This window comes from Amblyraja radiata, chromosome 25, assembly GCF_010909765.2.
Source record: "Amblyraja radiata isolate CabotCenter1 chromosome 25, sAmbRad1.1.pri, whole genome shotgun sequence".
NCBI classification, from domain to species: domain Eukaryota; kingdom Metazoa; phylum Chordata; class Chondrichthyes; order Rajiformes; family Rajidae; genus Amblyraja; species Amblyraja radiata.
In genome coordinates this window covers 29,449,757-29,474,127 of record NC_045980.1, presented here as the reverse complement: position 1 = coordinate 29,474,127, position 24,371 = coordinate 29,449,757, and the positions used below count along the sequence as shown (strand labels likewise).

General features: G+C 38.0%; 1 protein-coding gene across 1 annotated transcript in view; it reads right to left on the bottom strand.

The window, feature by feature from the left end:
* Window positions 1–802: 802 nt before the first annotated feature.
* The window catches only part of unc119b (unc-119 lipid binding chaperone B), a 39,872-nt gene continuing 16,303 nt past the window's right edge, over window positions 803–24,371 (bottom strand). The window contains exons 2-5 of the mRNA XM_033043670.1: window positions 13,643–13,756; window positions 10,719–10,827; window positions 5,958–6,130; window positions 803–4,658 (exon numbers count right to left, since the gene is read on the bottom strand). Of these exons, the coding sequence (XP_032899561.1) occupies window positions 4,546–4,658; window positions 5,958–6,130; window positions 10,719–10,827; window positions 13,643–13,756 (509 nt within the window). The 3' untranslated portion in view covers window positions 803–4,545. The remainder of the gene's footprint in view (window positions 4,659–5,957; window positions 6,131–10,718; window positions 10,828–13,642; window positions 13,757–24,371) is intronic.

Below are 24,371 nucleotides of genomic sequence, written 5' to 3'. Positions count from 1 at the left end.
TCTTCCCTGTGCGGGTTAGCTGATTTGGAAAAGTCAACTTGAAAAGTAAATCAAATCAAAAGATTAAGATTTTAAATGTATTTGATGACTTTTCTTAATCTGTGGTAAATAATCTTAACTATTTTCCTTCCATGGTTAAATGTTTTTTCGTCCCCTGTAGAACAAAACATCTGAGCTGTCCTAGGCTTTTGTGATCTTGTCTTAAGATAGAAAAAAGTATTCAGAATTAAGTGGCAGGCATTAATCCACTAGGGAATTAGGAAATATTAATCTCTAAGAAATTCATGGGCCAAGTACATTGCAAGTATCTCCACCTCATTTCCACTCTCTCAACATAAAAGTAAAAATTACATAGCTTTCCTATTACAAATAAAGCACTAAGTTGTTTTTAGATAGATAGATCCTTTATTGTCATTCAGACCTTTCGGTCTGAACGAAATTACACCTTGAAAACGTAACAAAGGTCTTTAAAGAGTAAAGTAAAACTATTATCTGATGGTCTATTATTAAAAGAATTGTAATGCTTAGTTGAAGACAAAATTCCACTGCAATGGTTGTGGAACAGATATAACTGTTCTGGGATAAAGTGAATAAATCAATTCATCAATTAATCGAATTCATCGCAAAGAATTGCAATACACCAATGCAATTATAGAAAATAATAACCCTCCATCACTGAATTTTATATTTACTGCAGATGTTAAATTAATATAATTTGAAAAGAGTGGCTGGCCTACTCCATGACGCCAACGGCATCGCTGATCATACCTTTTCCGATTCTTGTCAGAACAATTTTTTTTTGTTTAGATTAATCTTTCTGAAAATAAGACAAATGCTGTTAACTAATGGCAACATATGCACAGAAAAATAACATTCATTTCCCACCAGCTGAAAAAACTGCTTAATACTGTTCATGTTATAATTTAAATTGCTGCTGACAATATGTTTGCAATGAAACAATTTCATAAGTACAAGCTAAAAAAAACACACTGGAATTTAATTTCCCCCCCCTTTACTTACTTGTAAGACAATATTAGAACGCAAAGGGTAAAAAAAGCTGTTCCAGTGTGGAATCCACTTAATTCATGATGGGGAACAAAGTCTCAAATGGCACCAATTCAAGTCTCTCAACATGGAAAAATCAGAATTTGTAGTAGCAACTTGGTGGAACAATACAAAAAACCCAACATCCACATTGGAAATATTCATAAATTGTTTATTAATTTGCATCAGGCTTACATTTGGAGGAAAAATTGAGTGAAAATGGAGAAAAAGATTCCAAACTGAGGAAAACTCCTTTAGGAAGCCTGTCCAATACTTCCAAATGAAAAATTGCAACTGAAAAGGTATCAGGTGAAGGAAGATACTCAATTGCTACTCTGGACTGTGTATAAAGGGATCGTGGCATTTCAATTTTGCGTAAATATGCGCAAAGTTAAATAATTACATGGACAAATAGGTGAAACACAACCAAATCACACACATTGAATTTTATTATACAAAAAAAACAAAAGTAAAAAGAATAAAGCCCCTAATGCATTTCCTGCTGATTTCTGGCAATGCCAGGTACAGCTCAGAAATACTAGCAATATCCACAAATGTTCTTGCCAGAGGTAGATGAGAAATCAGAAGTATACAGTAAAAAATATAAAAAGGTGCAAAACTACCACAGTGCACCAGCTGACACAATAATAATGTTCTTGATAAACTATGGAAAAGATTTTCTAAGTTTCCTTACCTGTCTAAACAAAATGTGTGATCAAACCAAAATAAACTCCAAGCTTCTGCACAAAATTTGTTTCACATGGGAATTATTATTTGGTGCTCAAGTAGATCGGTACAAGGAGCCATGACATTCAAACCCGTCCTAGATTAGAGAAGCTATTGAACAAATTGAATGGAGAATATAAAATTTCCAGTCTTTTAAAATAAACTTATTTCCTTCAGCCCGTCATCAATTTCAAAAAAGCAGCAACCAGCCAACTTCAATATTTCATGCAGAACAGCAATTCCCCCAAACCCTCGGTTCAGCAGAAGTTTCAATTATCCACATTCAAGCTCTTATGGTTTTTTTAGTGGTGTAGGGTAAATCTCTTGGGATTTTCTTTTGTTGAACAGTATGTAGAAAAGTCAGCAACAGAAAGATGGAAATATGTGGCTGATTGGGGGGAAAAAATGTTTTAATGGTTACAAATTTAAATTTTGTAACTTATTTGCCAAGATCAGTGGTCCCAAACTACTAAAATATCTAATTGAACTTGTATTTATCTTCAAGGGACATCAACCATTGTGATTCCTGCTGTGCTTACAGAAAAAGCAAGTACCAACAATATCAATGCACTTCTGGCTTCCAAGTATCAGGAAGTCTCAGGAAAATTAGCAAAATGCAATGGTGTAAAATGATAACATAAAACCATTGATAGCATTAAATCACACAGAGAAAGTTCTTAATGTCAACATCTCCAATAATATCAGTTTTCATTTTTGAAATTGAAATATTTTGAAATTACCTAGAAATGATTAACATTGCCCCACCCCATCTGTACCTTAACTATTCAATGACCTGATGGTAAAATTGCCTATTTAAAATGCAAATGAAATCTGACTGGTGAAAATACTGGGTAGACACAAAATGCTGGACAAACTCACCGGGTGAGGCAGCATCTATGGAGAGAAGGAATTGGCGACGTTTCGGGTCGAAATACTGACAGGAATATCGCACTAACATGTTCAGAGATTCACATTTTAAGTTTAACCAAGTGTGAAACAACCACCCCACTACATTTAACAAAGCCCACAATGACTAGGGATTATCTAAACTTTTTTTTAAATTGTTCACAGAACAAATGCAAGCAACTCTACATGTGAACTAAGATGAGCATCACTCGGACTCAACTGGCATTCAAAATAGCCCCAAACAGCCTCTTTCTTCTATTACTGTAAATTGGAGAAATATAAAATTCTGCTCCATTCAGAATGATATCACTGCATAGATACTTATACTAGACGTTTCTGGCACTTGCAGTCTGAAATTTAAATCAGAAGTGGAATATCTTAAATTTCTGCAATTAGTTCTAATAACCCATAGGTTTAGAACTCTCAGTTGCTTCTCACTGCAAGCTAAAGCATGACATATTTAGCTTTAATCAGGTTGTATTGTTATAAGATGCAAACTAAAATTAACAAATGGGCCTCAAGTTTCAGGCAGATATGTTAAAAATATAAAAACTATGCTTGGTGTGCCAAAGATAGCTTTAACAGTTCTTTTAATTTAAAGCAGACAGACACTAAGAAATATGAAATTATTTAAGTTTTATCTAAATTGTGCCTTTAATATAAATCACTTACAACATTGGTAAATACATTCAAGTCATGTCAATGGAATTGTATGGAAATCAGTCATAGGCTAAAATAAGTACATCTTAGCACATTTTGACCATTTTCTTGTATCCCTTATAACCAACTTTTCTGAGTTGTGAACTACGGTACAGAACCTCACGGAATTAGAAGAGAGATTTGCAAGTGATAAAGGAAATTAATGAAGCTAATAAATACTATTATATCTGTTTTGAAACTTCAAAGGTTAATCTTGGATTGAGATATTGACTTTCATATAGCACATGCACGAAAATCATTTTCTTCCTGTTGAGGATTGATAACTGATGTGGCAAGTAAGAAAATTAAATAAATCCACAAACCTTTGGTGGCCCACAATAGTTTGGACTATCACAAAACTATATTGCTCAGTAATGCTCTAAATAGTTTCTAATAGTGCTCACTTTGTTACTCACATTTAACAATTAATATGAAAAACCATTCATGGACATAAAGGATTAGATCCTTAAAGGAAAATGATATACAATGTCTGATTTAGAAATCAGGACAAGCAGGTTTTGTGAAGAATGTTTTTCTATGTAAAAATAAACAATTTTGCAAACGTCTTTGCATCTAATTCTTTGAGAAGACTTAAACTCCACCTGGTGATAAATATGTAACATTCAATGTAAATATTCAAGTTCAGTCCTCGATACTGCTCCATGGAAGATTTGAAGAACTGCAGTGTGGTCACAAAATAAATGGATTCTTGTTAGAAAAATGTGCACTGTAACAGAAAGAAGGTGGCTAAGCAGCCTGTAACCATTTTTTGTTTAAATGGAAATTTATTTGGACCTCTAATCAAACTACGTCTAGAGTTTTCCACCCATTCTTGAACATAATGCAAGGCCATGTTCAAACTCAGTGGCGTGAATCTTTTACGATAAATACAGAAAAATATAGGTTCTTCTCGGATGTGGAGTCTTTCATCACAACTAGGCATTCATTTTAGATATGGGAAACATTACATATACACCAATGGATGGAATTCCCATATCAAAATCTGAATCATCTTAGTAAACTTAACTGAATTAATTCCCTCTGGTGCAGAATGCATAGAAATGATAAAAGATAATTGATTCACACAGCCAAAAAGCCAACCTCTTCATTATCAGTGCAAACAAACTGAATGGGAGGTGTCGCTGCTGAAATATACATTTTGCAGATTCACTACTGTCCTCCATTATATGCATAATCAGCCTTGTTGTGCATGATCAACTTGCCATCAACAAAGTAAAAACTGTCGGATCGTGACTCATAAGGATTGTCCACCATCTCTTGAACTGCAAAGAAAGAGAACGCACACATTAGCAACGTAATAAAAGTTCATTGAATACATTAAACCCCCAAATGAAAATAATAATATTTTGAACTATTTAGAAAGCAAATACTTATTGTATAATTAAAAAAAGGGTATTTTGTCCTCTTATTAGCATTCTGCTACAGAGAATCCAGGATCCATCCATTGTCTCTGCACCTTATTGCCATTTTGGGCTGCAGGGTAGCACTACACTGTTCCCATAGCTCCAGCAACCCAGGTAATTTCTGACCTCCAGTGAGGTGTGTGGAATTTGTATCTTCCTCCTGTCCCCCCTTGGCTTTCCCCCTGGGTATTCCAGTTTTCTTCCACATCCCAAAGGTTAACTGGCTGCAGTTAAGAGCACCTAGTGCAAAAAATATGGACCAATAATAGTGCGCGGGTTGTAAATGGGCATGCGTGAGGGGATACATTACAGTGGGAATGGGACTGATGGGATTGGTCTGAAAGCCATGATTTTAACTAGTGGATCTACAGTAGACCAAGCTTGAACAGCAGAAGCGCTGATGCATCAAATACACTAAATTCACAAATCGAAGTTACGAAATAATAAAAGTTATTCCAGGTCATTGAGTCTATGTACTTGCAATACTGCTGCAAGCAAGACCTGTTGTACCTGTACCTCGCTGCATATGTCAATAAGCATGACGTGACTTAAAGATTAAAAAACAGTTCTGCGATGAAAATTAATGTCAGATTTTTCCCCCCATAATTTAAGGTCAGAATAAGATCACATAACAACACTTAATGCAAATTAGAAGATGAAATTTAAGGTAAAAATCTAGTAAAGGCACCGAGTCAAACCATTCGTTATCTTGCCTCAATGAAAGAGGGCGGCATGGTGGTGCAGTGGTAGAGTTGCTGCCTTACAGCGCCGAAGATCTGGGTTCGATCCCGACTACGGGTGCTGTCTGTACGGATTTTGTACGTCCTCCCCGTGACCGCGTGGGTTTTCTCAGAAATCTTCAGTTTCCTCCCACACTCCAAAGACATAAAGGTTCGTAAGTAATTTGGCCCGATGTATGTGTAAATTGTCCCTCGTGTGTGTAGGATAGTGTTAAGCTGTGGGGATCGCTGGTCGGCGCCGGACTTGATGGGCCGAAGGGCCTGTTTCCACACTGTCTCTCTGAACTAAACTAAACTAACAGATGAATTACCCACATCATAACTTTTTTAAACAGACACCCGATATTTAAATGTTTTCTATAAAACACAGGTAAAAGTTGCAAAGTTGCAAAGGTTTTTAGAAACTAGGAATACATACTGATTTCTTCAGAAAGTTGAGGGAATTCATATATGTGCTCGCATGTGTTTCTGCTGTTAGGAATACAGAATCCAAAGTCAAAATCGAAACTCTTCAACAGCTTCTCCCTGAAGTAATGTCTTTCAATCATTCTGAAGCTATTCACAGCCTTATCCCCAACAGTAAATTCTACCCTGTGAAAAAGGAAAAGGCAAAAAAAATACATAAGGAATGCAAGAACTTTGTAGAAAGCTAAAATGAAACAGTAACTACACGCATGTAAACAATACTGTTTTGATCACAAATAGATTTTTCAATACAATTATAATAAATCTGGGGTACAGGAGCTTCTGGAGAGACATGGGTGTGGAAAAAGGAGGAGGGGGGTTGCATTGTTGGTTAAGGAGAATGTCACGGCTGTGTTCAGAGGTGACATTATGGATGGTTTGGCCAGTGAGGCTATATGGGTGGAGCTGAGGAACAAGAAAGGGATGATCACCTTGTTGGTGTACTACAGACCCCCGAATAGTCAACGGGAATTAGAAGAACAAATGTGCCGGGGGGGGATTGCAGACAGCTGCAGGTCAAATAAGGTTGTTGTAGTTGGAGATTTTAACTTTCTCAATATAGACTGGGAAAATCATAGCGTAAAGGGTTCAGATGGGGTGCAATTCCTCAGAAGTGCTCAGGAGAGTTTTCTTAAGCAGTACGTGGAGGCCCCCACACGCGAGAGGGCAATGCTGGATCTAGTATTGGCAAATTGGGACGGGCAAGTTAATGAAGGGTGTGTGGAGGATCCTTTAGGGACCAGTGACCACAGTTCGATTAGGTTTAAGATAGTTACGGATAGGGACAGAGAAGGTCCACGTGTTTAAAATGCTCAACTGGGTAAGGCCAACTTTGAGGGTATGAGAGAAGATCTCGCTCAAGTTGACTGGAGCATGTTATTAGAGGGGAAAGGAACATCGGCCAAGTGGGATGTTTTTAAAAGTGTACTGAAGAAAGCTCAGGATGTGTTCGTCCCTGTTTAAGTTAAGGGAAAAGCAGGCAAACGTGAGGAAGCTTGGCTGACGAGGGAAATTGAGATGTTAGTCAAAAACAAGGAGGATGCATGGGATAGGTATAGGCAGCTGGGATCAAGTGCATTCCTGGCCAAGCTTCAGGAACTAAGGAGTAAACTAAAAAAGGAAATCAGAAGGGCAAAAAGGGGCCAGGAGATCGCTCTGGTTGGTAGCATTACGGACAATCCCCAAAATTTTATGACTACATAAGGGTAACTAGAGAGATTGTGGGACCTCTCAAGAATCAAAGTGGTCACCTCTGTGTGGAGCCACGGGAGATGGGCAAAGTCCAAAATGAGTATTTCTCCTTTGTATCTACCGAGGAGAAAGACAGTAGGATGGATGAAATTATAGCAGTCACTGGAAGCGTCTTGAGAGCAGTCAGGGTTACTGTCATAGAAGTAATGAAGGTATTGTCGTGTTTGAAGGTAGTTAAGTCTCCAGGGCATGATCTGATATATACGAGGACATTGTGAATCACTAGAGAGGAAATTGAGGGAGCCTTGGTTGAAATTTACGAGTCGTCCTTAAATACAGAAGAAGTGCCGGAAGACTGGAGGGCGGAAAATGTTGTACCTCTTTTCAAGAAGGGCTGCAGGTAAAATGCTGGGAGCTATAGGCCGGTGAGCTTAACATCTGACGTTGGTAAGTTACTGGATAATATTCTGCGGGATAGGATATACAGGCATTTGGATGGGCTAGGGCTGATTAGGGATAGTCGGCATGGTTTTGTACGTGGAAGGTCGTGTCTCACAAATCCATTTAAAAAAAAAGATTTGACGAAAAAGGTTGATGAGGGCAGAGCTGTAGATGTTGGCGTTCGACAATGTTCCGCATGGTCGGCTGCTCTGGAAGTTTAGATTGCATGGGATCCAAGGAGAGATAGTGGAATGGATAGCAAATTGGCTCCATGGAAGGAAGCGGGGTAATGGTGGAAGGTTGCTTCTCAGACTGGATGCCTGTGACCAGTGGTGTGCCTCGGGGTTTGGTGCTGGGTCCGTTACTGTTTGTCTTCTATATCAATGATTTGGATGACAACATACAGGCCAAGATTAGCAAGTTTGCTGATGATACAAAGTTAGTGGTTTTGCAGATAGTGAAGGTGGTTGGATTGATTGACAAGGTGAGCGGAGGAATGGTTGATGGAATTTAATACAGAGAAGTGCGAGGTGTTGAATTTTGGGACATCGAACAAGGGCAGGACCTACACAGTAAATGGTAGGCCTCTGGGGAGTGTTGTAGAACAGAGGGATCTGAGAGTGCAGGTGCATGGTACCTTCAAGTTCAAATCGCAGGTAGATAAAGTAGTCAAAAAGGCTTTTGGCACTTTGGCCTTCAACAGTCAGAGTATTGAGTATAAATGTTGGGAGGTCATGTGGCAGTTGTTTAAGACGTTTGTGAGACCGGATTTAGAATATTGTGTTAGGTTCTGGGCACAATTTTATAGGAAAGATATTGTCAAGCTTGAAAGGGTTCAGAAAAGATTTACGAGGATGTTGCCAGGACTAGAGGGTGTGAGCTATAGGGAGAGGTTGAGTAGGCTGGGTCTCTATTCCATGGAGCGCAGGAGGATGAGGGGAGATCTTATAAAGGTATATAAAATCATGAGAGGAATAGATCGGGTAGATGCAGAGTCTTTTTCCCCAGAGTAGGAGAATCGAGGACCAGAGGACATAGGTTCAAGGTGAAGGGAAAAGATTTAATAGGAATCCGAGGGGTAACTTTTTTACACAAAGGGTGGTGAGTGTATGGAACAAGCTTCCATGGGGAGATAGTCGAGGCTGGGAGTATCCCATTGTTTAAGAAACAGTTAGACAGATACATGGATTAGACAGGTTTGGAGGGATATGGACCAAGCGCAGGCAAGTGGGACTAGTGTAGCTGGGACATTGTTGGCTGGTGTGGGCGAGTTGGGCTGAAGGGGCTGTTTTCACACTGTATCACTCTCTGACTTACTAATCAGAATGCTTCTTAATTGAGTACCAATATGCTGCACAGGAGCAATAAAATCACAAAGCATCACCCTTGATTTAATCAAGATTAAGTTTTAATGTGACTGCTACAAATTATACTATATTTTGAAATTAAAGACTTTTTAATATTGAATGCATATTCTGAGAATCAGGTGGACCAAAATAACTTCAAGTACCCCCAGAAACAGCAATTTGAACAACTTTAAGCATAAATAACACATTGTGCTCCTGGCAGGCAGAGAAGAGGGGTTTGATGTTGTTAGTGGAGAAGATGGGCATTATCCTTGATCTCCATAAATAATATTTGAATAAAGGAAAGCTTTTGGCAAAGATGTGCAAGGCTTGTTTAATGAACATCAGTCAGATTTAATTATGAATTCTATGCAACACTTGAGAGAAGAGATAAACAGCTTTGATTAAATATTTAACGGTAGAATCTATGATTAGCATTGTGTATATATCACTATCTTTCAATCTTCAAACATGACATTGACATCTCTCATCTTGTATTTATGTACAGTACTATGTGATCTGTTTGGATAGCTTGCAAAACAAAGCACTTCTCTGTAACTCGGTACAAGTGGCAGTAATAAACCTCTGGCAGTTCCCACCTCCCAAACTAGCTACACCAGAAGAAACTCACCACGACTTTGTCTGGGACAATTAGGGATAGGATATACACGAGGACCTTGCCATCAATGCCTATATTGCAAAACTGAATAAACTCAGCCAATTTGTTTTATTATTTTAGATTTCCAGCATTTGCAATCTTTTTTTGATTTTCAGACCATGATAAATGGTTGTTTTTTTACAAATTGGAGGATGGAAGGCAGTGGTGTTCCCCAATGGTTAGTGAGTCTGTTTTGGGCATACAGAATGACATTTCAAATGTCCGATGATAGCAAACAGAGGGAAAGATGATACAAATAAACTGCAACAGAACGCAAAAGCTGGTAGAGCAGCCAGGAACATGGCAAATGAGGCGATGTATTTTGGCAGAAGGGATTGGTGTAAAGGTGATATGAACTAAAATGGTGCGGCTCTGTTAAAAGGGGGAAAGCAATGTCACCAATGGCTTAAGTTTGCTGCAAACAGATTTGAACTGGCAGTGGCTGGACTACAAAACCTAGATGCAATTGATTGAGAGCTATTTCATCGTTGTCTGAAACGTGTTTTAGCATACCTGTAACTCATGGTGCAGCTCTCATCAGTTTTGCAGCTCAGTTTTAGCTTCACTTACTGTTGTACACTGCACATCCCTTTGCACTCCCCATTGAAATAAAACTAGTCCCAAGGTTTGTGGATGATGACAGAATAATGGATATGCCACACATTACCAATCGGTGTGGAAAACAATTTTGTCCACAGGGTCCAATTCTGAGCTTCCAGTTCTGTTTTAAACCTATTCCATTAAGCATTGCAGCAGTTCCATTCAGTAGAATAATTATTCCCTCAATTTAAAGGCAGCACTGAGCATGACAATATATATTATCTTCCATAGTCAGGATTGTGAGGTCAACTCTTCTGCCAAATCTACTTTAGCTGTGTAAGAAGGCAAGGTGGGTGAAGTATGCTTTTCCATCTCTCAACAATAGGCTGGAAAAGGAATACACGTACTCCAAGATGGTGCTGGATATTTTCCCTACTCGCTGATATCACGCTGCAAACAGTCCAAACACAACTGTATGCATATGCCACAAGTAATTCTGACTCAATCTTAAGTGTGCAAAAAAAAGTGAACAACTCACGTTGCACCAACTGTTCTCAGTCTCAAGAAGGCAGGAGTGAACTGGTAACGAACAAACCGTCCAGAACTAGAATCCGTTCCGCCATTTTCATCGTCCTCATCTTCCAGCTCTGACAAAGTAAATTTGAAATTCATAAAGTACAGTAACATTTTGTAAACGCCCTGCTGCAAATTTAAAAAAAAAATCTATGACAAACTGATTATGACAAATTACAATGCGATACAAGTAGGCCACTGATTTTCCAGCACCCTTTGTTCCTGACCCGTGCCTGATTATCTGTCTTGCCGGATCAACGGTCACATAATAATACTTCAACAATATTCTAACCCACTAATTATATCCCCCCCCCCCCCCCCCATGTCTCTAAAGCACCATGAACTGCTAGAAACGTATATAATTATAATAATTAAAAACAATTAACTCTTTCGATACGGAGGCGGCATGTCTGTAAACTCATTTACAGGTATACGTGAAAGAGCGCACGTCACGTGCAATGTCATCTGTGGTCGCCCAATGAACAAGTCTGGCAGTGGTGGGAATTTCAAGTGCGCTCTCCTAATTAAAGGAAGTGCCGGACCACCAATTGACAGAAAATCGGTGGTGGACCCGTAGTCGTCATTTTCCCTTCATTGATTTTTAAGTACTATTTCAGAAATGCATGAACACTTATCCATAATTGCAAAATGAAGAATAATTTGTTTTTGCCATTTTCCCTGCAAATATTAACGTGCTAATTAAAAACAAAAAAATATGCCCTGGTCATATTAATAACTGATTCCAGTTGTCTCAACGAAATAGTGATGGTGCTTTGCCAGACAACAAATTGATTGATTTGTAACAATCAAATAATGACTGTAATCTACAATAAGATGACCAAAGAAAATTATCCCATCTGAAAGTAAGCTTTTGTGGTTTTATTGTGATACCAGATCAAGAGTTACTTTATTTACTGAATTGAGTTTCATTTATTGCCACAGAGCAGTAGAACATTTGCTTTTCCTACAAATTTTCTAAGAGATTAGTTTTACAGATTATAAAAACTTTCCATTGCCAATGTGGATGGCTATTGCGTGACATTTGAAAACAAATATTTGAGAGCAAGGATGCGACTGAGATGGGTAAAAATCAACTATGTCTTCATTGGAAATGTATGCATATTTACTTCAGCAAGATGTAATCAGAGCTTTTCTCGCCACCACCCTCTATAAAATTTAAAAACACATGTTGAGAGCAAATTGTTTTAATTGTATGCAAGTCTCCACACCCCTAAGGGAGATCAGCCCATTTGGAGCAAATTTAACATTAAACTTGTATCATTTCCAAATAACCCAAGATTACTCTCCAATAATCAGCCTCACAATCAAATTAAATTTCACCCATGTTCTAATTTAGGCACTTTATTCCTAGAAATATATAATCCGTCTTCGTAATAGTCTGTTTAAACATTAAAAATTGGAACTGGTATAGGCTGTGTGTAGCCCGTTGAATCTGCTCCAACATTCTGTCAGTTCATGGTGGGATTAATGGCTGGACATGATTCCACTTTCCTGCCCTATTCCCATAATCAAAATTTCAGGTCACTGACCTCTCACCAGAACAGATGAAAGGTCATCAACCAACACTTAAACTCTTGCCCTATTCCATGGCTGCAGCCTTACACAGTGTTATACTGCATTTCTCGGTTTTATTTAACAGTGTCACATCACTTAAATCTTATTACCATTGATTCATGTAAGACGTATAACACAGAATGAGGCCATTTAAACAACTACATCCACTCTGGTGTAAGGTAAAGCTTCCTCACCTCATTCTTCAAGAGAAACGCTTAGTCCATATCGCTTCAATTCTCAACACTTCAAATACATATCCACTTATCTTTCAAATGTAATGAGGACATCTGCACTAAAAACCCTTCAAGTCAGAGAGTTCCAAACTCCTACGCCACCCTCTAAGAATTATTCCCTTCCTAATATTCTTTCTACAAATAATTTAAAAACTATGCTCCCTAGTAATATATAATCCATCATTGTAATAAACATGTCTTAAACATTAGAAACTAGAGCTGATATGGGCTGTGTGTATATCTATGGAAAACTGGTAGTTCGTATTTATTTGATCTTGATCCCTCAATTTGTTTTTAAAACACATCTACGTCACCCTTGAAAAGAAAATAGCAAACGATCAGACGTTTCCACACTGCAGCAATTTTACAGTCCTGACATCACTGTGCTGGGACTTCTGCTGTTCATGATACATATAAAAATGACTTGGATGTAAACGTACACAGGTTGGCTGGTAAGTTTGCAGATGACACCAAGATCACTGGGGTCTTGGACTATGAGGAACGCTGCCAAAGTATACAGCAGTATATAGATTAGCTGCAGAAATGAATGGAGAAATGGCAGATGGAGTTTGATCCAAGGAAGTATGAGATTATTTAATCTTTTGAATGCTATTGGGCACATCTTATCGCTTATAAACTAGCAGAAACTAGGAAGAGGTGGGAAAAAATTTAAACATTAAGATTGAAAATACCTGTACTAAAATACTAAAACATAAGTATATTGAAGGAGAAAAACTGGACATGAAGTGATTATATTTACATATTTAAATAAGATCCAAAATTCAAAGCATATATTACAGCAATCGGATTGCTACCAATTTCCAAACAGTTTTGTTATATTTATTTTTCACCATCAATTTGGCAAAGTAGAACATAAAAACTTTCATCAAAATGTCAAATGCACTGAAGCCAAAAGTGCCATGTATGTAAAGGTGGATAGACACATCATGCAAACAATGAATAAAACTATCACTATCAAAACTGGCACCATCAAACTCAAATAGTGAATTACATGAAAGAAAGCTATCAACAATCTTTTGGCTTTAAAGATTGTAGGAGCGCTCTCACGTGTGTTACATACCAGAGGATGGTGGCTTGGCAATTTCAAACAAAACGGTCCCAGTTTCCATATCTCGAATCTTAAACCGTGTGAAGTCAATACCATAAATGTTGTCTTCGGGCTTGCACAAGTAGGCTGGAAAATAATTTTAGTTGAAAGTTTGTCTAATGTAACAAAGTTACCCGAACTTGCAGCACAAATGAAAAGTATAAAACATTTTGTTAAACCTAATTACTCAGCTCAATTAATTAATATTTGTCAGAGGAAATAGTCAAGGCAGGTATAACATTTAAAAGACATTTGGACAGGTACATGGATTGCAAAAGTTTAGGGGGGCATGGGACAAACAGAACTAATTTAGATGGGGCATGGACGAGTTGGGCTTAAAAGCCTGTTTCCATGTTCTATGACATAATTAAAATGACTTTGATCATGCATGGCAAATTCAAACCAGTATGTACAGCACCCGCACCCTCCATAATATTTGGGACAAAGACCCATCATTTATTTATTTGCCTCTGTACTCCACAATTTGAGATTTATAATAGGGAAAAAAAAAAAAATCACATGTGGTTAAAGTGCACTGTCAGATTTTAATAAAGGTCATTTTTATACATTTTGGTTTCACCAAGTGTTTATACATAGTCTCCCCATTTCATGGCACCATAATATTTGAGACACAGCAATGTCATGTAAATGAAAGTAGTCATGTTTAGTATTTTGTTGCATTTCCTTTGCATGCTATGACTGCTTGAAGTCTGTGATTCATGGACATCACCAGATGTTGGGTGTCTTCTCTGGTGATATTTTGACAGGCCTGTATTGCAGCCATCTTTAGCTTATGCTTGTTTTGGGGGCTAATCCCCTTTCAGTTTTCTCTTCAGCATATAAAAGGCATGCTCAATTGGGTTCAGATCAGGTGATTGACTTGGCCACTCAAGAATTGACAATATAACAATTACAGCATGGAAACAGGCCATCTCGACCCTTCTAGTCCGTGCCGAACACATAATCTCCCCTAGTCCCATATACCTGCGCTCAGACCATAACCCTCCATTCCTTTCCCATCCATATAACTATCCAATTTATTTTTAAATGATAAAAACGAACCTGCCTCCACCACCTTCACTGGAAGCTCATTCCACACAGCTACCACTCTCTGAGTAAAGAAGTTCCCCCTCATGTTACCCCTAAACTTCAGTCCCTTAATTCTCAAGTCATGTCCCCTTGTTTGAATCTTCCCTACTCTCAGTGGGAAGTTTGAATCTTCCCTACTCTCAGTGGGAAATGATTGCTTTGAAAAACTCCTTTGTTGCTGTAGCAGTATGTTTGGGATCATTGTCTTGCTGTAGAATGAATTGCCGGCCATGAGTTTTGAGGCATTTGTTTGAACTTGAGCAGATAGGATGTGTCTATCCACTTCAGAATTCATTATGCTGCTGCCATCAGCAGTTGTATCATCAATGAAGATAAGTGAGCCAATACCTTCAACAGCCATACATGCCCAGGCCATAACATCCCCACCACCGTGTTTCACAGATGAAGTGGAACGCTTTGAATCTTGGGCAGTTCCTTCTCTCCTCCATACTTTGCTCTTGCCATCACTCTGATTTAAGTTAATCTTTGTCTTATCTGTCGACAAGACCATTTTCCAGACTGTGGTTGCTCTTGAGTACTTCTTGACAAACTGTAACCTTGCAGTGTAGCCTTTGTATTTATGTTCATGAAGTCTTCTGCAGACAGTGGTCATTAACAAATCCACACCTGACTCCTGAAGAGTGTTTCTGATCTGTCGGACAGGTGTTTGGGGATTTTTCTTTATTATAGAGAGAATTCTTCTATCATCAGCTGTGGAGGTCTTCCTTGGTCTGCCAGTCCCTTTGCGATTAGTAAGCTCACCAGTGCGCTCTTTCTTCTTAATGATGTTCCAAACAGTTGATTTTGGTAAGCCTAAGGTTTGGCTGATATCTCCAACAGTTGTATTCTTGTTTCTCAGTCTCATAATAGCTTCTTTGATTTTCATTGGCACAACTTTGGTCCTCATGTTGATAAACAGCAATAAAAGTTTCCAAATGTGATGGGAAGACTGGAAGGAAAGACTAGGTGCTGAGAGCTCTCTTATACCTGCATGAATGAGGCAATTAAACACACCTGAGCAATTACAAACACCTGTGAAGCCACGTGTCCCAAACATTATGGTGCCCTGAAATGGGGGGACTATGTATAAACACAACTGTAATTTCTACATGGTGAAACCAAAATGTATAAACATACCCTTTAATAAAATCTGACAATGTGCACTTTAACCACATGTGATTTTTTATATTACAAATCTCAAATTGAGGAGTACAGAGGCAAATAAATAAATGATGGGTCTTTGTCCCAAACACTATGGAGGGCGCTGTACTTCAAACCCTGGATCAGGCTGGAGAAAAATTGCAAAAGCATTATTCAAGAGCTTTGTGCTAACTATGGGAACAATTTTTGTCATGACTATTTTTCTGCAAATTACTTTTGAGGTTTGCAGGCTACAAATACGACTGAACTCTTAAATAAAAATGGAATTACTGAGGTAGGGAGGTTGGACAAAATGTAATCAGTCATGTTGTGCGCACTTTCGGTACAATGGAATAGATTTGACCAAAGACAATTCCTATCATAGGTTTCGTGCAGGAAAATTTTACTAAAAAAGATTGGCAATGATTTTATTGAATCTTACAGCTGGAAAAGAAGCTTCTATTTCAAATGTTCTCATTTCCCAATAAATGGCAAGGCACTCTTCATGAGTTGCATTCAATTGAGAACACATATTTCCTGCCAGCATCTCACTGTGTGCAAACACCCTGGCAGTATTCAGCTCCAAGCTGAGGTGCAATTTTTTTTTTGCATGGTGCAAACTAATCTTTCAACATTCCAAGAAGTAAAGCAAGATACTGCAGATGTTGGTCACAAAACAAGCTATAATCTTAATGAACAGAAGAGCGGGCATTTAGGCTGAATCCTCAGGAGCTCCAGTTTCCTCCCACATTCCAAACACTTGCAGATTTGTAGGTTAATTGACTTCTGTAAATTGGCCCGAGCGTGTAGGATAGAACTAGTATATGGATGTTCGTGGTCGGCCCGGATTTGATTGACCACTGGGCTTGTTTCCCCACTGTGTCTCTAAAACTAAAAAAAAAAAAATTTAATTGCAGTAAGGCCATGCTGTTGTTGAGAAAGTCCTCTTTATGGTTTAGTATTGCACTCACAACACAAGTTAATAGTTTCCAGATTCTTTTGAGTCATTTCTTACATAACTCTTCTCACTGTACTCTATGATCCATGCTTAATACTGTCTGAAAGATCTCTCACTTCAGCAGTAGTGACTCACTTTTTCAAAGCTGACCTAGTTGTCCATAAGACCATTTCACCCTCCACTTTCAGAAGAAAAAAAATCCTTTTAAACATAATTTTAACATTTCTAATGCAGACCATTCACCCCCTTTACTATATACAAATGTTTCACCTACTAATCTATTATGCCGCTATGTACTGCACCATTGGTTCAAAACAGCCAACAAATGTTACAGCAGCAAGTAAAATGACTACTGAGTGGAAAAAGAGAACTCTAAGCAAATGCAAACACAGAGGATGTTATGAGCCCATTTTTACTGACATTTATAACTATAAAGAAGCATGTGCTCCAAAACTGCTGTCAAAATAATAGGCATTACCAGTCAGTGTACCGACTATAATTAAGCCTTGCCTCCACCCCTTTACAGCAGCTTTAAACTACATTTATACTGCATGCACCACAAATACATCATTCCCAAAGTGGAAGCCACATATCTTCAGTCAGAACAATTTGAAGATTGGTTCAGAGCAACTTCCACCTGATGACACCAATGAAGTTTTTACCCCTACCCCCACTCAAGATAGTAAGGAGGTGCCAATTATAGTGGGGATTGTAATATCAAGTCCCATAAGCTCAACTGAACAGAACCATTGTCTGAATCACATGACAGATTTCTATTGTTAGTTAGGGGAGCTGAAAATAAACTTCCTGTTGAATGAAATTTGAAAGCTTCACAATTACTGGAAATATTTTGGCACCATTGTAATGATTCAATCTTTTTTTTTGATGTTTGACATTTGCAAACTTGCCATTACAAGGGATCAAAAGTATCTGAATTCCAATGTGATAATTCCAGCATAATTGAAATCACTGGACTGATTTTGCTTCAATGTATAGATAGAAGACTTGGATGAAATCAATTCACTTTGCATCTGCAATTACATTGCATTCAACAGTGCATATAACATTAAAAGGCACATATTAGTTCCATTTTCATGTAAAAACTTACCAAATCCATCTAATTGCTTCACCAGAATATTAATCGTCAGTATTCTCCAGCATGAAAGCTGGTTTATTTTGTTTCAACAGTAAATTTGGATTATAGCGTATGAGCTACCATAATTTGTTATATTGCATTCAGGACCATGGCAGAGACAGCATTTTTCAAAAGATGATTTAATATTTGATTCAGATGATATTTGTAGAAATCCCAGGAAATATTTTATCATGAAATGTACAAATAAACATTAAATTTCAGCTTTAAATCTGATGACTAAACCCATTAATAATTGCTGACACCAGGCTCCCATGCCAAGATATATTAAATACATTTGACAAAACATGGAAATGCCTTTCTTGGTACAAAGCATAATTCGTTATATTTCCTGCTTGGTACAGAAAGTATATTTTCTTCAGGTACAAGAATCCTGCTTTTTTTAAAGAATCTATTTTCTGCAACCTTGTGTGTGCACCTGATTGTGAACATACGTTATATATTTCCTCAGCATCAAATATTATAGTGGTTTACCTTCCAAAGCAATCCTGGTATCAAACCTACCCAAGAACTGATTTCACAAGACTATTTTGACTGTAAACTGTTACGGTTAATGGAGTTCTACAAAGGGGGAAAAGGCATTAATTCTGCTTCTACAAATTAAATGACGATTTGTTCAAAAACAGCTTGCATGGCAGGTGTCTCTTTAATTAGAGCAACTTTATGAATGGCACATTTTCGGGGGAACCAGCTCAATCACCAAACAACTCAAGTTCTTTTTATTATGAATTCTCTAAGCTACCCAATCATTTGCTGTATTTACAGCCAAATCCAAATACACCATTCTGCAAACTTAACTTTACTTCATTTCTCCACAAGGACCACTTTAAAAAAAAAAATCTAGTTTATTCTATTATATGGTGGACATCCAAGACTGTTCAGAGCTTTTGTTTAAATGCAAAATAAAAAGGTCTGGATTAAAAATTCATAATTACAATACAGGTACTTATGTTTCTTTACCCAGTTAACCATGACAATGATAATAATAATAATAAATTTTATATTTAATGGGCGCCTTTCATACAAAATCTCAAGGACACCTTACATAGTAATCGAAATTAAAACATATAATCGGAGTAAAACAAGTAATTAAAGACATCACAATGACACAAATTAAAAACAGAATTCAATCCAAAAACAGAAAATCAAAAACACAGTGTGAAGAGAGAGCAGCGGCAACCAATTCGTGCCAGCGTCCACTCTCCCTTCACGGCAGCCATCTTGGACACAGACTTACAGGACTACAGTTAGACAAAAAAAAAAAAAAAATGATGATCATTTATGCTTCATTACAAAGTCCAGGTTCTTATGGCGGATGGGGAGCGATATCATGAGAGAAGACGAACGACAGTATGTCCAACATCCAGCATTCATCGAATGCTACAGAAAATGTCACAACTATTTTCTGCCAAATAAATGTTGCTACTTCCCATAAAAATCACCTAGAATTTGTACATAGGTTAATTGGCTTCTGTAAATTGCCCCTAGTGTGTAGGATGTGAAACTGGGATCACCTACCTTCACTCATCATACCTTTTCAACAAAATTATTTAATTTCATTTCCTCACCTGCAACAATCCATCTTACCATTCATGAAAAGCACCACATAAATTCCATTAATATCTTTTTAAATGATTAAAACAGCTTATCATTGCTCAAAAACAATTTACAGTGAGGAAACATGGCTCACAAAATAATATCACCTATAAAATAAGAAAAACTTGCTCCAATGTTCCAATGAAATTGAATTCTCTTAAATCATGACACAATGTGGCTCACGTTGCCTACTTCATTGTGGTGTGTACAGCTCAAAAAATGTATTTTCCGATGCGCAAACCTGTGAATGGGTGATATACATAATTGCACTGCAGGATACCTTTCAGTTTGTGGAGGCATTCTATAACCACAATTGTGCTTTACTGAAATTGCACATAAACGACTGGTTTTGTTAACCATTAAATTGTCATGACCCGAGTCAAGGCTGATTAATATCACAATGGATGACAACATAGGGCACTGAACTGGAGCTTTCTCTTGCCACCCAGCGAGATTGCAGCAGGTATTTGGAGTGACCTCAAACACTTACTGCAAGGTTATGTTCAGTACTGATAGGGAATCAAGGCTCATCAGACAAAGAGGATTTCTGAAATCCCAATTAATCAGCATCAGGTTTTTAGTTTAGATTAGAGTTACAGCATGGAAACAGGCCCTTTGGCCCACCGAGTCTGCACCGACCAATGATCACCTGTACACTAACTCTATGTTATCCCAGTTTCACATCCTACACACTAGGGGCAATTTACAGAAGCCAATTAACCTATGTACAAATTCTGTACTGACACCACCCATCCCGGGTCTCTGGCATTGTGCAAACATATTACAGGTACTGACTGTACCAAAAATAAAGCTCTGTGATGGATTCAGATACAAGGTTTTGCAAATTTTTTTGCAAGAATTTCAACATAATAGAAATTGACATCAGTTTTCTCGTTCCAACTTTGCCCAATTCATTAAAAGAATACACCACAAACTGAAGTTACTTTGCACAGAGCATTGTTTAAAAAATGTAGAAACATTTTCTTCTGTTCTGTTCTCCGGAGATGCTGCCTGATCTGCTGCGTTACTCCAACCTTTTGTGTCCTATTGTTTAAAAACAGTTACCTTACCAGTAGATGGACCTCAGCAATCAAAACATTAAAGACCACAGATGTTGGGACATCTGAAATAGTAAGAGAAAACACTACAAACACTCAGTAGGTCTACCAGCATTTGACTAAAGGTCTTCAACATGAAACATTAAGTCTATTTCTCTTTACACTGATATCATCTGACATTGCATTAATATTCCTTTCAAACAGTTAGTTACAAGGATTGATGTACATAGAATGAAAGTAGATTAAAGATAGATAAGGAATGGGTGACGTTTCGGGTAGAGACGTCAGACTAACAAAGGCAGATTCGGGTCTCGACTCGAAACGTCACTCATTCCTTCGCTCCAGAGATGCTGCCTGTCCCGCTGAGTTACTCCAGCTTTTTGTGTCTATCTTTGGTTTAAACCAGCTTCTGCAGTTCCTTCTTATACATGAAAGTATATCATCTGGTTCAGGAAGTGAATGAACAAGACATCAAAAATTACTGGTCACTTGCTGAATGCGTGAATGTTGCATTAGTTTTAATTATAGAATAGTATAAATTTGTTCCAATGTGTTATGCAAAGTTACATATTTCTGCTGTGAATTTTCTTGTTGGAACATTGAACCTCAACCTCCAATTTAGCTTCTCAATGGAATGGAACAACTCAACAGGACTAACAGAAAACTGTTCACCCTATGTCACCGCTACTCAAAAGTGAAGGACACACCAACCTCTGTGGTAGAGCAGCAGTAGAAACATTGCAAGTCATTGGTGGCTCGATCACTGAAGCAAATGAAGGATTGTACAGCATCTGCAAGCAAGGCCCTTCACCATTAAGACCTTGCTGTACAGTGACAATAACTGCCCTCTGACAATAACTGTTCATGCCAAGACCCTGGAAACAGTCCTCTTCCCATACATCAGGAGCTGTCCCGCTGAGTTACTCCAGCTTTTTGTGTCTATCTTTAATCTGCAACGGCAGATTCAAATTAGCATACTGTCTAACATACCATACACAGAATACAATTAAATTCCTTGTTCACACACACCTCATAGTAAACAGTACACATAAAGTAAAGATAAATACAAAAATAAAAACAAGTGCAAAACAGCAGAGTAGTTCAAGTTTACAGAGTGAAAAATATTAATGTATAATAATGGACTAACTGAATGAGGTAGAGTTGAGTAAAAGTGGCAGCTCCTGAAGAAATGGGGTGTGAAAGTGGTGATTGGTTCAAGAATCGGATAGCTGTGAGCTGTGACGCTATTCCCTAGATTGATGTCTGAGCTGTTCTGTAATTCTCAGCGCCCCGAAAGTCATACCAATATCAAACTTGACTTTTTAGTATACTGAAGGTTATTCTTGAAACCTCAGATCTGGACTTTAACAGAGTGGGAGTTTCCCTAATCATCCAAGGTTTCTGGTTAAAATTGACCTTAACATACCAAACTGAAGAAAAATGCACCAATATGTTGAACTGATACATTTCTTTTGATTTCCAATGAATCCACATAAATACCAGACAATAACACATTTAAAAATCAGGCCAGAAAATGAAACTCAAGCTTCAAATTTTAAAACTTTTATCTCACAGGGTAAAGTTAATTATTATACTCTATTAAATGCTAAAGGTAAATCGTTAGCAATTTAGGAATGCAGAGCCTTTTAATCTGAAACAGAGCTTCCTTTCTCTCTCATCCAGATTAATTTCACCTCCTGGTTGCTAATCATTTTACCTCCCCTTCCCATGTTGACTTTTCTGTTCTTGGCCTCTTCATCGCCAGAGCAAGGCCACACGCAAACTGGAAGAACAGCGCCTTGTATTGTGCCTGGGTAGTCCACAACCCAACAATCTGAACATTGAAGTCTCCAATTTCAAGTCATTCCCCATCCTCCGAGGAACGCATAGAATTATAAAAGGACTGGACAAGCTAGGCGCAGGAAAAATGTTCCATATATTGGGGGAGTCCAGAACCAGGGGCCGCAGTCTAAGAATAAAGGGGAAGCCATTTAAAACTGAGATGAGAAAAAACTTTTTCACCCAGAGAGTTGTGAATTTGTGGAATTCTCTGCCACAGAAGGCAGTAGAGGCCAATTCATTGGAGGAATTTAAAAGAGAGTTGAATAGAGCTCTAGGGGCTAGCGGAATCAAGGGGTATGGTGAGAAGGCATGCACGGGTTACCGATTGTGGATGATCAGCCATGATCACAATGAATGGCGGCGCTGGCTCGAAGGGCCAAACAGCCTCCTCCTGCACCTAATTTCTATGTTTTTATGTTTCCTAAGCCAGTGCACACACATTTCTCCCAATATCCTGCTCCCTTTCCCTCCTCTAGACACTCATCTCCCACCCTTGGCATTGCCAAGACCCCATTTCACTTTTATCCCCCTCAATCACCTTCCACCCATATCCCTCCTTCAGCTTCTTTTCCACCTCCAGCCTTTGTCCACCAACACCATCCATCTCCCCCCCATCATTTGCTAAGATCTGCCCCATCCCCACCTCTCTTTTTCAGCTTTCACCCCAACTACTCCATCAGTCTGAAGAGTCCTGATCCGAAACGTCTTCTGTTCATTCCCTCCACATATGCTGCGTGACCCACTGTTCCCTCACTTTGCTTTTTGCTCAAAATTCCGACATCTGCAGTCTTTTATGTCTCCACATAGTGTGCATTATTCTCTTGATTCCAAGATAGGATGCAAGGGGGAAAATGGTCACAAGTGGCAATTATATTGGTACATTAAGTGTACAAAAATCAAATTTTAAAAAGTCTGCAGTCAATAAATTAATAATACATGAATATAATAATGCATAAAATTGATTTACAGTTGAATTTCCAAACTCCAAAATTTACCTAGGTAAATGTACTAAAGCCAACTCCGTGACTCAATATTCAACTGACAGCCCACAATACTATGCCTTGAAAAGTGTAAGCTGCTTTCCAAATGTTACACTTTATTGCAAGTGGTGGCATAGGCTTACTTTTACTTATTGCAGTAATATTGATCCAAGTGTTCTTCAACCCTCATAAAATCTTCCTGTGCCATGGACTTTTTGCACTAATATTGGGGTTTCCAATGTATTGGGTTTTGTTTATTATGTTATCTAAAAGCACTGTATTTATTGATCTGTTGTACTGCAACAAGTAAGAATTTCATTGTTCCATTGTCGGCACATGACAATTAAACACTCTTGACAAAAATTAAGCTTCAATTTTTTTTTTTTAAATGGACCAAAGAATGCCCTTCAAATTTAAAGAATTCATCTACTAACTTCAATACGAATAAAATGTTAAAAACTAATAGAAAGTATAGGGGAAGGAAGTTTGGTTGTGCTAGCCATCTCTTCCTCTCTCAATTGATTCAAATCAATTGCAATGGAAAGTTTGCATCTCATTCCCACCTACTGGAAGATTTTAATGGAGCTACTGTATGATTTATTCTATAAAGTTCCAGCAAACAACGCAAACCTCTGCCAATCTCATATTCATTGGCAATCTTCTTCATTAAGGCATATCAGGATGACAAATGCGAGGCTCTTTTTCCATCCCCAACCTTGACAGATTTCACTCTGAAGATAAAAAAAAAAAGCTTATAAAACATTCCACCTTTTCTTCAAAAAGACACACAAAGTGTGGCACAATGTTAAAGATAACAATATAGGAAGGGACTGCAGATGCTGGTTTACACCGAAGATGGACACAAAAAGCTGGAGTAACTCAGTGG